This window comes from Aspergillus lucknowensis (genome assembly GCF_044049455.1).
Source record: "Aspergillus lucknowensis strain CBS 449.75 chromosome Unknown BJX67scaffold_6, whole genome shotgun sequence".
Taxonomy (NCBI): Eukaryota; Fungi; Ascomycota; class Eurotiomycetes; order Eurotiales; family Aspergillaceae; genus Aspergillus; species Aspergillus lucknowensis.
Window position 1 is genome coordinate 176,284 of NW_027263550.1, and position 15,041 is coordinate 191,324.

Below are 15,041 nucleotides of genomic sequence, written 5' to 3' on the forward strand. Positions count from 1 at the left end.
GGCCCACGGTTCATTGCGAACTCCTCAAAAATCCCCCGTCGCAACCCCAACCCCTCCCCCGCCAGCCTTCCACTCCGGAACATGCTGTCCATGAAACCCAAACGCAACAACTCCCTGCATACTCGCCCTCCCAACCTCCCTCAGCGACCCTGCGTCCAAAACAAGCATGTAACTATTCCCGCTCATCCCATCCAACACAACACTAAGCAACAGTCCGTCGTCTTCCCTCTCGCCCTTCGGATCCGCCACAAAGATCGGCTCGCCTGGCGACTGCGCATGCGCGGACCAGATGAGCGTTTCCTGTGTCGTCGAGTCGAACTTCATAATTCCGTCGAAAAAGGTAGAGTGGCCGCGGTCGATTATAGCGTACGTGTACCTATGTGGGATCGTGTAGAAGGACGGGTTGAGGGTTGGGAGTTCGGGGGATAGAGTGTCGCAGGAGGTTGATTCGAGGGTTGCTGCTAGGCTCGGCTGTTCGGTTGAATCCTCCGCGGACGCGGAGGGAATAGCAGAGAGTCGGAAACGTGCTATCTTCGACTGGAGTTTCCCGCCGTTATCCTTGGACTCTAGGGTTGGTTGAGCGTTGGGAACGGTAGACGAGGAGACGATAAGCTCGTAGTAGAGCTTCTTCATGACATCTGTGTTCTCGAAGAAGACGCATTCGGCGACGATATCTGTCTTGCTGGGGTCGTTGGGGTTTTGCTCCTCCCATGCGTTGGTGGTGTGGAAGCAGAAGAAGGCGCGGCTGTCATAGGTTGCTACGAGGCCGCGGTCGTGTTTGCGGTCTATGACGTACCATTTTGCTGGGAGGGTTGGGTCGAATTCCTGGAATGCGTCCATGTACGTGCCCTTTGCGAACTTCTGGGGGGAGAGGTGGGCGTTCCACGCGCAGACAATGACGTAGTCTCCTGATAAAAAGAAGGAGTGTAGGTATGACGGGGTTCCCGGGAAGGTCGCGAGGATGGTTGTTTCACCCGTTGCTGCTGAGACACGAAAAACTCGGTATGTTGGCGCTGGTGCGAATGAGAGGTTGTAGTTGTACATGTCTCCTGTCTTCGGGTCAGATTTAGCATGGGACGCAGAGAGAGGTCCGTTTAGGTCCGGGTGGAGGGCCGTTTGGTTGGCAATGCCGAGTGGCTCGAGGGTTTCCGGATGGATTTTCTTGTAGTTGGAGTTGTCTGTTTTGGCGTAAAGCGTTCTTATGCCCGAGTATCTGGTGGGGCTTTCCCCTTCGTCCGTAGTGCTAGACGGAGACAAGCCGGGCATGTTGACGGAGAGCGTCACACCAATATTCGCGTCCTCGGTTTTATAGCTTTCGCTTTCCTCTTCCCCTTGCTCTTGCTGCTCGAAGGTGCTCTGGACTTTCTGATACATAGCCTTACACGGATCTCTTGGCGCCGCGAAGGTGACGCCTTGCACAGAGCCTGTCTTGCGGAATCCCTCGACAAGATTATCAGTTGAGAAGCGGGAGTTGTAGAACACTCGCATGCCCGAGCTAGTGTCATCCGCGGGAACGAGCTGAAACCGGTGCGTCTGGCTGAATCCATCGAACCAGTGCGACACCTGGAATGTGTTCCCGTGCTCTGTGTCGACTTTGTACCGGCCCGGGCCCGTTCTGTAGAGGACACCTGCGGCATAGGACGGGATGGTTCCGGTTACGGCGAGCTCGACTGGGGTTTTTTGCTCGTGGTTTCCTTCGAACTGTTATTTGTTAGTCTAGGTGACGAGTCTGGAGGAGTGTGGGCAGAGACTAACACCTTGCTCATTGGGCCAGTTGTTGAAGTGCGTAAGGGTATCGGTTTCCTGGATGTCAGGCATATTCTGAGTGATTCTTAGATAGTCGATTGGCAGTTTGTAATAACAGTGTTGGTTTGAAGATGGCAGGTTTCTCCGAGGAGAACTTGGCGTATTTATCTAGACGACCTGCCCATCTAGTACCAAAGAACGAATGTGTTTGCCAGGTATCATTGTGGAGGACTCCGCTTGTTTTGCCTAGAGAAGAGGGGAGAGAGGGGGGGGGGTATGCTGATCGTCTCTGGGCACGTTGACCCTGGACGATTTGCAAAGAGTTTCGACTTCCCTCTTTTCCGTCTCAGATGCTGCTACGCTGAGGTTAATGTCCGTTTCTAATCTTGCTTGTTGGAATGTAGATTCAAGTCGTAGCTTCATGAAAAAATACAAACCCGTTACCTCATAGTAACATGCATTCGCAATGCTCACAGCGCTGAAGCCCCAAATGTCCACGCCCTCAAGGTAACACAAGAGTATGGTCATAGTCAAGGAAGTCGACTGTACGCCTTATAGCAGACATCTGCGGATGCATAGAAATTCTGAGGCCCCAGATCCCAGGTGGACCGCACCGGCTCAGACGGATGTTGAACAGGTACAGAATCCTTGATCTGACCCATGCCATCATAACCCGCAGCGGAACCTCCCCACTCGCGCGGGGAAGATCCCGTACTGCTCCTCTCTCCAAGACGTTCATATGAGCAAGTCTTCCCGCGTGAATGACACTCTGAGCACGGCTGCCCCCCTGAACATGACCTCTTCAGTCTCGCGCACCCATCGCAGGCATGTTTCTCCTTGCCGCCTAGTCGGGGTTCGGGGATGGGATGGCCGGACTGGGAACGGACGGAGCACGATTTCCAGTGTCGTCGTAAGACGTCCCTATCCGATCCATGTCAATTGTTAGCGTATGTTGCGGGATTGAGCCACATGAAGCGGGGGGAGGGGGAGGAGGGACGAACCCTCGTTTGTATAGAGAACCGCAGAACTCGCACATGAAGGGTCTATCTGTTCGATCTGGTAGGGGTTAGCGGGCCTCTTTCGAGGTTATCTTCTCACGTACGTGTTGCTGCGTGGCGTTTGAAATGGTCCAATCTTCGAAAGACAGACGAGCAGGTGTCACACTTCCACATTGCGTTTGAGGTCGAGGAATTAATTTTGAATCGGTTTGTATTTGGCTGTCCGTAGGCTAGGTACAGGAGCGTTTCAACGGGCATGACCGGGTGTGTCATCCGCCTCGCAACCGATGAAAGAACTAACTACAAAGTCAAGAGCAATCGGCATAAGTGGTGATGACAAGCATGATGGGTCGGACGGATCGGATCGAGAGCTCGGCTGCGCGATCCGTAGAGGACCGACGGATCAAACCCCATCAAGGAAATGGTAAACGAAAACTCACAGAAATGTCAGGAGAGCAGAGCGAAACAGAGAGGTTGTTGCTGACAATAATTGGCTCGACTCGGGGCGGGACTGAAAGACCGGCGGGATTCCCCCACATCTATCTCCCTTCGTAAGTTGTCGCACGCACTTGGCAGGCCAACCCGCTTGCTTCCCACTCCCCGAACAAGCGAATCCTCGACTCACTGCGAGCTTCCCGAGCGACCATTTGCTGGGCGAAAACTGCGCATTGCCTGACGATTGTGTTGATCCTCACAAATCCTCCACAGTTTGCCACTCAGAGCCTGATCGGCGAGCCACTGCTGGCATTCTTCAATCTCTCTCTCAGATGGAACCCGGATAGAGAGGTAGCTGGCCATCGACCACGGGCCCGATTCGGAGTCACTCTCACGTGATTCCTCTTCCACCGGGTTTCGCAGAAAGTGCAGCCGTCCGACAAAGGACTCTTCCCACCTTTGATAGTTGACGAGCGGACTGTATAGAAACGCATCCATGGACACCACGATCACCAAGCATTGAAGCGCAGGCAGAAATGCCGAGCCAATCTGCTCTGCGGAAAGCTCGGTAGCCAGGCCGTCGGGGCGGACAAGGACAAGGTGAGTCAGGTTCGAGCACTGGCGCAGGCCCTCGATGAATTGGCTAGAGTCGATGTCCACGTTGTACAGTGCCAGACGCTTCAGACGCGGCCAGAAGGACCAGATCGCTGGCTCTTGAATCCTTGGGATGGTGCTCAGGTAGAGCTCATCTCTTACGGAGCAGAACTCTTCGAGCATTGTCATGCGGGCGAATGCCTGTCGGAGCACCGGACGAACCTGGCACACGTCATGCTCAGGGTAGAGCTCTCGGAGCGGCATGTCAATGACGAGTCGCGTGAGGCTGCCACAGATGATTGACGCAAGGTGATGTACCTGCCATGCGATGCACGGGCTGTTGAGGTAGCGGGGAGGAAACGGGGAGAGGAAAAGCCCAACGCCGGAGGGAGGACGTCGCGACTGGCCTCTGAATATAGAGAGAGGGCCCGTATGCAGCAGCAGCTCGCCCAACCTGTCGCCGTATACGATATAAAGACAATGCTTCATGAGGAGCTGTTTCGCAACTCGAGATGTCAATTTGCAGACCAACGTGAAGCTGAGGAGAGTACGAGTCACGACATGACGGGGGGGGAATGCAACCGGAGGGCTCGAGGGTATCACGCATTCAACGATGCGCAGAATCAACTCTGGAGGAAGCCCTACTTGAGCCATGATGGTTGCAGATAGGCAGGGTTGGAGGAAGACATCAGTGTTTTCCCATCCCAAGTTGTGTTTTTAAAGCACCATCCCCCAGGTTGCCGATGCTGAATAATTCAGTGTCACAGACGGCGACATTGGATCGTGGCAGGGAGTCCTTTTCACGACCTCATAATGTGCTCTGGTGTGTCCGGATGTGCTCTCTTTCTTGCTTTCTTCTCACAGCCAGGGCTGTTTCCAAGAGGGATTGTTCTGCCCAATACAGTATTGTCATTTTCATGCCTAACTTGCCCGACCTCCGCCAGAAAATACAAGTCACTGATGGTAATTACCGTCCAATGCAGTTTCGTGCTCTTCTCGAAGCGTTTTCAGGGAGTCAACACGATGTCTTGAAGGCATCCTTCATCAACGGACCCTTTGCTGATTCATCTGGCTCTTTTATTTTCTCCTGGTCTTGGAATTGCTTCAGTGAAGAATGTGGACCCCATTGGCATCGGCGACTATTTCCAGTCCCGCAGATCCCGTCCACGCGAGGCCTTCAAACGCAGCTGCTGTTCAACTTCAGCACTGTCCTCTGTACGAGCAGAGCGCCTGTCTGATACTTCTCGTCGTTTCAATTCCGCCTGGCTGAAGTGGTGAAGAAACATCAAGTGAAAGGCCGTTTTCCAAGTCCGAGGAATCTCCCTCTAAAGTTCGCACTCTTTTGTTCGGGGACCATCGTTTGTTGACGCCATATGGACCAAAACTTCATTTACTTCTGGTCCCCGAGAACAAAATAATGCCCTCTCCCTTGACTGGCGGGACCGTTCCGGCCTCTCCCTTCAAGTTACTTCGCAATAGCCTCAACCCGGGCTTGTAGAGATGAAAGCTCCAACCTTCCTACTTTGACACAAGCCTTGTCCGTTATGTTCACCCCAGTTCATACATCGCTGGGAGCGTTATTACTCTACCAGGGCTCTTCCGGTCTTCTTCTTCACAATGGCGCAGTTTTTGGCATTTCCTCTCTTCTCGCGGGTTCTGTATTAAGCCCAAACCAGGATAACATCCCCATCATTGCGGGCCTGCTGTCGGGCGTGGTGCCGATCTACCTATTCATGCCATCGCTGTTGCCCGTGTATCCAGCTGCACCAGATTCGTGGGCCACTTTGTTGTCGACAGTGGGCACGGGATTCTTGCTTGGTTGGGGGACGAAGGTAAGCAAACTTGCCCCTACAGAAGCAAATGGACATCTAACAAATTTCACTATCATAGAGAGGCCGGGGTTGTACGTCGGGCCATATGCTCTGCGGAATCTCACGTTTGTCACCGCGCTCATTGATCGCAACCGGTATCTTCTTCACGACTGCTGTGCTGACGGCGAACATCTTCTCGCGGATTCCGCCTTGCCCTGCCGGGATTCCTTGCTACACGCCCACCTATCCCTCGAAAGTAGAACTTGTGTTCATGGTGGGCGCGACGGCTGCCACGTTTCTGACAAACTGTTTCTTTGTACCGCGGGTGATGAACCGATCGGAACGATCGAGGACAATCTTCTCTTATCTGGCGGGATTCGAATTCGGGATCGGACTTCTCATTTCTGGCATGGCGGACCCGCTCAAAGTCCTTCGCTTCTTTGCCTTCGTCACCGATTACACTCGCTTCGATCCTTCCTTAGGGCTTGTTATCCTTTTCGCACTTGTCCCGTCAATTGTCACATATTTGGCAATGCAACCTGGTCAAGGAAGCTGTCCTAAAATAGGCCAACCGGCGGCGAAACCCACTCTTGCAAATTCCTGGAGACTTCCCACGGCCACCGTGGCTGACATTAACAGGCAATTTGTACTTGGCGCAATGGTATTCGGCGTAGTTTGGGGCCTCAACGGGGTATGTCCTGGCCCCGCAGCCCTGCGTTCCGTGCTGCAGCCGGTATGGGGTCTTGCTGGGATGAGCGGCTATATGTTGGGTGCCTGGGTATAGTGCTGGGTCTCATGATAGATGTTTATGCATGGTTTTCGGAGACCAGATCACTGGCCAACAAGCAAGCGACGAGACCATTATGTTCTTAGATTTAGACACTTTCAATATTACGTTTTAACAGCTGCGATGATGCTCAGAAGCTATGATCCGGCGAAAATCAGCGCAGCTCAACATCGCAAGTATGAAACCATGTAGATTTGGAGAGATGCTGTGTAGATACATCTGGAGATCGGAAACGGGGTATCAAAAATAGAGTCGGGTGAAGCTTACAGTTCGGTTTTGTCGGAGCGCCGCTTTTGCGGAGCCGGTTTGTCCTCCGCAGGATGAACAGAGCGTTCAGCTTTTGAATCCGGCATGAAGCCCTCTAGTTCCATCCATTCCGCAGCGAACCCCGCAAAAAGAAGACTCCAATCTTCTACTGTGTCGATATCCAAGTGTTCTCCATCGTCATCCATTGTATGCCAAACGTCTGGAAATCCACGTATGGGTGCGAAGTCAACAATATGCATCACTTCCACGCCACGTTGAAGAAATGGAAGATGATCATCCTCTACCGGGTTGTACCGAGCGATTTCATGCTCGTTCTTTGAGGCATCCGGGAACCAATCCCTGCCCCCAGACTTGAACATGTTGAGGTCCCTTAACCGACGTTCGACGTTGGCGAGTTTCTGGTAAGCCCAATGGGTGGTTGGATAGTAGGATCCAATTTCTGGCTGTTTGGCTCCCAGCAAGTCCAAGAGAACAAAAAGAGATATAGAAGATAGCGGCGTCTTATAAACAGACATAGCTGGATTCACCTCTGAATCCCAGTGTTGAGCAAGGGCGCGAGACCCATACAACGAATCAGTGGCGGTCCAAGCCTTGAATGCTTCTTCTCCATCTAAGAAAATGACTTGGATTCCGATGTGGTCATCTAGCGATGAGTGAGCATCGCCCTTGGCCTTCATCGACTCCCACTTCTTTGTCAAGGCGTCGTCGATGCTTCTCATTGCATGCATAATCATCGCACATGGCGCTGCGCTGTCAATGGCTCCGATGAATCCCTCAGGCTCGTATTTACTATCATAATGGGCCACGAGGGTAAGCCTTCCAACATCGCCTTTCAAAGCCCATGGGGGATCCCGAGACGCAATGAAATTTACGAAGGGGATCTCCTTTCCGTCAGACACAGGCGTCACAGACGTCGAGTTCTGGAATTCGACATTCCAGGTTGGAAGTGATGTTCGAAAGAAGTCCACAAAGTGGTTCAGCACGGTGGTGGATCCCGGGGTGCCAGCGACACGGGGGATAAGAATGGGCGAGAGAATGGCGCCATCATGGATATCAAAATCCTTCCCCGGCCGCGGTAACGACTTGAGCGTGTTGTCCGAGACATTTTGATATGCTGCGCTGGGAAACAGGAAGAGGACCGCAAGGCATATGGAGAGCAGCGGGTGAAATACACCGCGGCGAGCTGGTTTCATCGCTGTTTGAAAGATGGGAGTATCACCACAAAGCCTGAATGAGCTAGCCTGGTGGCTAGCAAAAGCGCCAGAGCTACTTCTGTATATGATGAAGGAGAAAGCTCTGCAAATTCGATCTCAGCGATCGAGAAAGAGCGGAGGGGACAACAAGACATTCGAGGTTTCTTGCAAGATGTCTTCTGTAACAGACTAACCCCAATTGGGAAATAAGCAGCCAAGCCGCGGGCCCGCCTCGGCGGAGATCTTCGGACAATCACGACTTCTCTCGCGACGAGACGAACCCTCTAAGGCTGTCCAGGCATTGTCTCTACTAGCAAATTAAGCTATTCTTTAGTTGAAATCTACAATTTGGCTAGCATATTTATCCCCGGCATGAGGGTTCCCATCCTGTTCCATCCCCAATTGCGGTCTGCGCTGCCCCGATCCGTGCGGCGAGAGCTCTGCAGCAGCTTGGTCTTTCTTCGACCAAAGTCGACTCGTGATACCCCTCGACCGACGAAGAGGGAGGCGTCGTCCTTAAAAACTAAAGAAGGTGCTAACAATGTCTCTCGAAACTCCATCTCCTCTTCTACAGGACTCCCGAAGACCGTCACACGAAAAGGTATGGCGGAACGTGATGGAAGCGCAAGACGATGCTGAACTGGATTGCAGGACCTCCGGAAAGGATATTGATTTACCATGGAGGAACTGGTCGTACTATATTTTTAGGGATGCTGCGGATAACGACAATCTTTCTGTTTGGCGTCTCTTGTCTCGTGGTTGCTCCTGCCTTTATGTCATCCGACTTCCCGTCATACCTGGGCCCAGCTAGTAAGGACTCGTTGATGTTGCGTATGATATACCCACATTGGTGCTAACTGAGTCATTTACAAAGTCGTCGTTGGCGGCGCATTACCCATGCTCTTCGTCTCCTATACCTCCGCACCCTTCGTGAACTTCGTGCACCTCGCCCTCCCCATCTCTGTTCGACGGTCGCGAGAGCAAGCCCTACAGTATGCGAAAAGGCTTCCTCCAACTGCCACGCTATATATAAACACCATGAAATTCACAACGATACCAAGGCAGACGGAGGTCCGACTAGGAGATCTTGTGCCTGACCGGTCTGTGGTCCGCCCTGTCAGTTTTCGTAACCGGAATCCTGCCCCTCTGCCGTGGTGGAGAGGAAAGACCCTCCGCCAATTCTACACGGCAGAGAAAAGTAAACCTGGGAGAGAGTCAACCACATTTTATCCGGAGTTGTGGGAGCATGTATACAAACAGATACGCAGCCGTCCCTCGAAGAAACCCAATTGAAATTGGAGATTAATGTAAGATTATATGCAACATGTGCACTTGTAAAATATCTAATGGCCTTTATGGCGTCTATTACCTTTGCTGATGAGAGCAAAGAACCCAGAAGAACAAATCTGAGTCTCCCGTTATTTGCTTGGTTGTGCAAAACTCCATCTGTGGTCAAGGCTCAAATTTCATTTCACCTCACATAGCTCTTTGCCTTCTTCCCTCTTGTAGTCTTACTGTTTTCTCCTCTCACTGTCACTTTTTCAACATCATCTCCCTAAAAACCCTCTCATTTCCGACCTTCTCATCCACACTCACTTCCACCTCCAGACTTCATCCGCGAAACACAAGCACACCCTACAAGCCACTAAACTCCCACTATCAGCCATGTCTTCACAGAAAGGCAGGATGGACGGTCTTTTCGGCCTTACGCAGGGCGAAGCCAAATGTCTTCTCCTCGGCATGCTCTATACCAACAGCGAAGGCAAGGTATGCTCGTATAGCTTGCGCTTGGAACAGCAATATCAAGTTGAACGTTGAACTCACTAACGCATAACACAAACAGGTCGATTTTGAGAGGGTGGCAGCAGACGGTTTTTACAAGAATGCCCCCTCCGCTAGTAGCGCCTATCGCCAAGTGAAGAAGAAATTCCTTGAATCCAACCCTACCGGTGGAGGCGCATCCGCATCTCCATCAAATTGTTCGACAGGCGCTACGGAAAATGCAAGCGCAAACCCACCAGCAGTAACGCCCAAGAAAACCCCCACAAAGCGAAAGAGGGCTGCCGCAGGAGCAGTAGACGGAGTAGTTGCGGAGGGCACCAACACCGAAGGAGAAGCGTCCTCGACCCCAAAGCCGAAGCGCCAGCGGAAGTCCTCAGCGAAGAAGGGTGCCGCCAGCAACAAGAAGGACAACGATGGTGATGAGTAAGTTCATCACTTTTTTTATCTTCTCTTCTCCCACTATCTCTCTTGGGTAGACGCGATGAAGAAGAGAAAGGCTCATATGTACATTAGGGATATGGACGCTCCCCCGATCAAGTCTGAGACAGAGCAACCAGATCCCAACACTGCTGTGAAAACTGAGAACGAAGACACCGCGATGGGCACGGCCTACAACACCTTAGACGAGGATATCAAGGGCGAAATGGACGTCGAGGCGGAATTCGCAGCCATGGAGGGGGTGGACTCAACTGTGAAAATGGAAGACACTGACTCCTGATTTGAATCACGTCGAAATGAGGGACATCTACTTTGGTGGAGGATGGCTGTGAAGCCTAAGTCGACGTTTTTTTCTATCTTTGCTTGCGAGTGCCTTTTGCTTTCCGTCTACTTTTCCCCTTCCCATCTGTTCTTCTCCCTTTTTTAGGGCTCGTCCCGCTGCTCAGTCGGCGAAGTTTTCTCAGGCGCAAGGACACTGAAGTTTATTGCAAGGGCGCAGGATAACGGCTACTTTTTCTCGCGTTGACACGGCTTTCGCTGTACCCTTCAGGGGTCGAGATATGAAGGGTTGATATCAGCCAAAGGAAAACCGGGAGCTGGATACATCGCACGAAAATTTGGAAAAACAGAGAACTTGGTATGATCTAGTTCTATGGCCAATGATATAATACCGATAGGGAATTGAAATCTCAGCAAGCACGTCACATAGTAGACACCTCAAACTCCGAAACAACCCTGTTCCACAAGACTTTAACTTGGCTGGCACAAAGGAAATAGTAGAGAAAGTATTAGGTGTTGAATCACAAGACAATGCGGGGCGTGAACAAAGTAGGAAAGACCATAATCGATCAGAGGGCTTCGATAGCTCTTTGGAGAACCTCTAAGCTCCTATCAGTAATCTCTGGGCCCCTGTCATCATCATCCACTTGTTTCGTCGTCTCACGAAGAGCCCAGGCGACATCACTCCACCAGCCAAGTCCGACGAGCCCGCCACCCTTTCGGCGCTCAAGACTCTCCGTGAGCCGGCTCGTGTGTTCCCACTGCTTAGCAGCAACCTCAGCACTCTCGATTACCGTATTCGAAATCCCGCACATAGCGGCGCAGTGCATGCCAAAGCTCCCTTCGGCGACGCCCGGTTCGAGCTTATAAAGGAATGTGACGCGGCGCTCCTCTTCGTCGACGTGGATCTTCATTCGCTTAGGTGCAATCTCGGGGTGTCCTTCGAACTCGGCGGCGAGAGAATGGTAGTGTGTTGCGAAGAAGCCTAGGGCGCCGATATGTGTGGCGACATGATGGAGGACGGCCTGCGCGACAGCAACTCCGTCGTAGGAACTAGTTCCCCGACCGAGTTCATCCAGAATGACAAGAGAGCGGGGAGTTGCTTCGGAGAGGATTTTCTTGGTCTCGGAGAGTTCGACAAAGAACGTAGACTGGGCGGCGAAGATGTTGTCATTCGCGCCGAGACGGGACATGATGCGGTCGACTGGTGTTAGCCGGGCGGATTTGCAGGGCAGGTAGCAGCCGATTTGGGCCATTATCACGGCGACGCAGGTCTGGGTGGACTTGTGTTAGTACTGAAGGGCGCGACTGGGATACTAGGAACTCACCATGCGGAGAAGCGTTGACTTTCCGGCGGCGTTGGCACCGGTAAGAAGGTCAATGTTTGGAGCATTACCACCGAGTTGAATGTCATTAGGAATGAAATCATCAACGGAAGAGAGGAGACAAGGATGGCGAAGTTCCTCGAATTCAAGGACACTTCGTTCATCGTTAACGAATACAGGACGGCAGCTTGGCTGGCCCAGGTTTGATGAGGCTTTTGCTAGACTGATCAAGCAGTCCAATTGCGAAACGACGCGGACAGCAGAGAGCCAGGTGGAATAATGCTCGTCAAATCGGGCAAAGAATCGTTTAGAGACTTCTTTGACAATTTGACTGTGCATCTCCTGCGCTTCTTGCAGCTTGCGGATGAGGGTGCGCAATTCAGGGAAGTAGTAGCGTTTGACTTGCTTGGTTGCTGACATCTGATCCCAGTTCCTCGGAACATTCTTCACTTTAATCGGTACCTCCATCTGGTAGATCTCTTTGCCGTTGTCCCTGTAGACAATAGCTGTAGAGCCCAAATCGCGGCGGACCCGCTTCAGGAGGTCCTCTAGTTCTTGATGAAGTTGTTTAATGCTCGCTTGCGAATTATCGAAGTCCTCTTCAATACCTGGCTTGGGCACTAAGAGCCCATTTTCCCTTGCTCGGGCGTGGTCAAAGGCAGTCTTCCAGTATTCAAGCAACTCGGTCAAATCAGGCATGGAGTTGATCAGTTGGCCGATGACCCCTTCGCCAGAGCCGCTGTCTCGGAGGATGCTCATCGTGTACTCGATCTGCTCAAAGCCTTCCAGCACCCGCACGAAATCCTGAGCCCTGCAGTTCGCTGCGTGAATGCGAGATATCAGACGCTCAAGATCTGGCATCTTGGTAAGCTGTGAAGAGAATTGGTCTCGAACACTGAAATCAGCGTTCAGGGCATCCACAGCATCTAACCGAGCGTTGATTTTCTTGGGATCTATTAATGGGTGGCACACCCACTGCTTGAACATCCTCTTCCCGAAGGGTGTGATACACCGGTTCAAAAGCTGGAAGAGTGTTCCATCATTACCACCATCAAAGGAGTTTGCGAAAATCTCCATATTGATCAATGTCTGGCCATCCAGGACAAGGCTGGAGGCCTTCTTTATGGGATCGTACCAAGAGAAGTTCCCAATCGTTATCAGATCGCGCTCGATTTTCAGGAGCCGGAGATATTGTACCATGGCCCCAAAAGCTGACATTACAAGTTCTTTGTCACGAGCTTCCCGAAGAGCCCCTGGCCATGCGTCCAAGTTGTCACTATCCTTCGACGTGAAATACTCGCTCACATCGAGTTCCTTGACCGTGATATCGGCCTCCCAGAACTCCTTACCTGGCTTGAAATAGTTCCAGATCGTTGTCGGGCCGGTATTGTTTTTCAGTACGCGCAGAGCTTTCTGAGACACGGTTGATTTCTCGAGAAGTAGCTCTTGCGGCCGTGTCTGTGCAACAAACGTCTCAAACTTCGTCATATCGGCGTCGTCAATGAATTCGGATAAGAAGAATTGCCCCGTTGCAGTGTCAACGAAAGCGAGCCCAAAGGCCGGGCGGCCTTCAATGATGGCCTCTTTGATGGCAACACAGAAGGTCGACATATCATCCTGAAGCATGGACCCTTCAACGAGCGTTCCTGCTGTGAGAACACAGGCCAGCTCTCTTTTGATGACCTTATCTTCCTTTCCTCCGGCTTTCTTGCCATTCCTCTCGCGCATCTCCTTTCCTAGAGCAGATTCAGATTGATCCACCCTCGCAATCTTGAACCCTTTTGCCACGAATTGATTCGCCCAGTGGTCCAAACTTGATTCGGGAACTCCAACCATGCGCATGTTCACACGATCGGTTAGCTTCAGGTCAAACAACTGATGTCCAATCGTAGCATCGTTCTCGTATAGCTCGTAGAATTTGCCCTTCTTGAAAAAGACGACAGTGTCCCAGAATTTCTGTTTTATCTCCCAGTACTGCTTCTCAAAGGGAGAGAATTTGGACCATGCAAGAGGAGGGATATAGAGCGTCCGAGGATCATAGTCAGGGTGTCCTATAGGATTACCGTCAATATCCCGGATATTGGCAAGCCAAGTATACCGTTGTTCGGGTTCTGTGGTGTGAGCTTTGGGCTTGCCCATGCTGGACGGGGTCTTGGTGGTTGAGGGCGCAACTCGATCCGGGCGAGGTTCCATGTTCTCGGGATCATACGTCCATTTCGTGGCCGAGCCTGACGAGGCATCGGGAAGATCCAAGCTATGATCTTCGTCTACGTCAGGCGGCGGAGGCAGAGACGAAGACTTGCCCTTTGGCTGATTAACAGGCTTCTTCCGCTTCTTTGCTGGTTTAACCTGGTCTTCCGAGTCGTCTGCAACAACAAAATCGTCCATTTCTAGCGGGTGTCAGTAAGTAGATATGCACCAGAACGCAGGAGAACCAACCGTCGTCAGAGTAGCCGGCCTCATGTGAATCTTGCTCAAATTCGTCGTCACTATCGGGTGAAACCTTTCTCCTCTTGGAAGCCCGGTTATTCTTTCGAGTTGGACGGAATATTTCATCGTCGTCGTCTTCACCCTCTGAGTCGGATTCCATGTAGTTGACTTTTTTCATGCCCTATGTATGATAAGAGCATTAGCCTTAATTTAGGAAAAAGGAAGAGAAAATCGCGAGGGAAATTAAACGCACCCGCCGTGAAGGGGAGTCGGATGCCTTCTTCAGGTTCTCGGGACTTATCTGCAACTGAATGCCGCAGGCGTTATTACCGTTCATGGCTCACAATTCGCGCCAGAGCCATACCTGCTTCTTATCATCCTCCTCATCGGGTAATCCCAAATCGCTACTTGGGACGGGCGTTAGGTCCTGCGTAAACTTGGATACGGCCTTTGCAGAGTTGTCCTCGCGTTTGACAGTCGACACGCGGGTTTCCGATGCTCTCTGAGCCGGAGAGGACGCGGGCTGTGCATCATGTGTCGAAGGCGTAGATGGCGACGACTTTTGGAAGAATCCTAGGATCGATTTCTGGTTCTTCATGTTCTGGGTACTGGAGGCGGATTGTTTGAGCGGAGTCGCCGTGGGAGGAGAGGACGCGGGTGGTCCTTTGGCCATTCTGTGTCAACGCTGTACTCTATGAACGGGTTAATTAAAAATAAGATCATGCCAGATTATCGGAGAAAGATCAATTAATTAATAGCAGGATAGAGGAGAGATTGAACGGAAGGAGAGAGTTGCAAAGAAGCTTGAAGGAAGAAATGCGATGGGGTGGTTGATCGACTCCGCAGGAATCAAGCGTCACGCGTCGACGCGTTTAGTGATTTTCGGCTGCTGGCCCTGAATGATCAGTCATCTCACCAACCACAAGCCATCCCCGAACGTCAATGGAGGCGGAGTC

The 15,041-nt window shown here is 51.8% G+C and overlaps 9 protein-coding genes across 9 annotated transcripts; 3 read left to right on the top strand and 6 right to left on the bottom strand.

The window, feature by feature from the left end:
* Window positions 1-24: 24 nt before the first annotated feature.
* On the bottom strand, window positions 25-1,818 carry BJX67DRAFT_378241 (carotenoid oxygenase family protein; the record flags this gene model as incomplete). Its single annotated transcript, XM_071032308.1, has 2 exons — window positions 25-1,701; window positions 1,756-1,818. The coding sequence occupies 2 exons, from the start codon at window positions 1,816-1,818 to the stop codon at window positions 25-27; spliced, it is 1,740 nt and encodes a 579-aa protein (XP_070889231.1).
* Window positions 1,819-1,905: 87 nt separating this feature from the next.
* BJX67DRAFT_278976 (uncharacterized protein) lies at window positions 1,906-2,440 on the bottom strand. Its single transcript, XM_071026607.1, has one exon. The coding sequence runs from the start codon at window positions 2,272-2,274 to the stop codon at window positions 1,993-1,995; it is 282 nt and encodes a 93-aa protein (XP_070889232.1). The 5' UTR covers window positions 2,275-2,440; the 3' UTR covers window positions 1,906-1,992.
* BJX67DRAFT_278984 (Zn(II)2Cys6 transcription factor domain-containing protein) lies at window positions 2,098-3,191 on the bottom strand. The gene is made up of 3 exons (XM_071026608.1): window positions 2,849-3,191; window positions 2,748-2,802; window positions 2,098-2,667 (listed from the first exon to the last, which is right to left on the bottom strand). Exons 1-3 carry the CDS (start codon window positions 3,015-3,017, stop codon window positions 2,277-2,279), a joined length of 615 nt encoding a protein of 204 aa, XP_070889233.1. The 5' UTR covers window positions 3,018-3,191; the 3' UTR covers window positions 2,098-2,276.
* Window positions 3,004-4,657, bottom strand: BJX67DRAFT_279019 (uncharacterized protein). Its single transcript, XM_071026610.1, has 2 exons — window positions 3,185-4,657; window positions 3,004-3,044 (listed from the first exon to the last, which is right to left on the bottom strand). The coding sequence occupies exon 1, from the start codon at window positions 4,425-4,427 to the stop codon at window positions 3,366-3,368; it is 1,062 nt and encodes a 353-aa protein (XP_070889234.1). The 5' UTR covers window positions 4,428-4,657; the 3' UTR covers window positions 3,004-3,044; window positions 3,185-3,365.
* A 660-nt stretch (window positions 4,658-5,317) lies between these two features.
* On the top strand, window positions 5,318-6,368 carry BJX67DRAFT_378243 (YeeE/YedE family protein; the record flags this gene model as incomplete). The annotated part of the gene is made up of 2 exons (XM_071032309.1): window positions 5,318-5,605; window positions 5,664-6,368. 2 exons carry the CDS (start codon window positions 5,318-5,320, stop codon window positions 6,366-6,368), a joined length of 993 nt encoding a protein of 330 aa, XP_070889235.1.
* BJX67DRAFT_278990 (glutaminyl-peptide cyclotransferase family protein) lies at window positions 6,324-7,967 on the bottom strand. The gene is made up of 2 exons (XM_071026609.1): window positions 6,639-7,967; window positions 6,324-6,508 (listed from the first exon to the last, which is right to left on the bottom strand). Exons 1-2 carry the CDS (start codon window positions 7,829-7,831, stop codon window positions 6,502-6,504), a joined length of 1,200 nt encoding a protein of 399 aa, XP_070889236.1. The 5' UTR covers window positions 7,832-7,967; the 3' UTR covers window positions 6,324-6,501.
* Window positions 7,968-8,090: 123 nt separating this feature from the next.
* Window positions 8,091-9,266, top strand: BJX67DRAFT_279030 (uncharacterized protein). The gene is made up of 3 exons (XM_071026611.1): window positions 8,091-8,432; window positions 8,483-8,641; window positions 8,706-9,266. Exons 1-3 carry the CDS (start codon window positions 8,204-8,206, stop codon window positions 9,122-9,124), a joined length of 807 nt encoding a protein of 268 aa, XP_070889237.1. The 5' UTR covers window positions 8,091-8,203; the 3' UTR covers window positions 9,125-9,266.
* Window positions 9,267-9,496: 230 nt separating this feature from the next.
* Window positions 9,497-10,331, top strand: BJX67DRAFT_378245 (putative histone h1.3.; the record flags this gene model as incomplete). Its single annotated transcript, XM_071032310.1, has 3 exons — window positions 9,497-9,598; window positions 9,675-10,036; window positions 10,127-10,331. The coding sequence occupies 3 exons, from the start codon at window positions 9,497-9,499 to the stop codon at window positions 10,329-10,331; spliced, it is 669 nt and encodes a 222-aa protein (XP_070889238.1).
* Window positions 10,332-10,682: 351 nt separating this feature from the next.
* Window positions 10,683-14,966, bottom strand: BJX67DRAFT_345040 (mismatch repair ATPase MSH6). Its single transcript, XM_071028322.1, has 5 exons — window positions 14,450-14,966; window positions 14,339-14,392; window positions 14,095-14,266; window positions 11,659-14,045; window positions 10,683-11,604 (listed from the first exon to the last, which is right to left on the bottom strand). Exons 1-5 carry the CDS (start codon window positions 14,756-14,758, stop codon window positions 10,900-10,902), a joined length of 3,627 nt encoding a protein of 1,208 aa, XP_070889239.1. The 5' UTR covers window positions 14,759-14,966; the 3' UTR covers window positions 10,683-10,899.
* Between the last annotated feature and the right edge of the window lie 75 nt (window positions 14,967-15,041).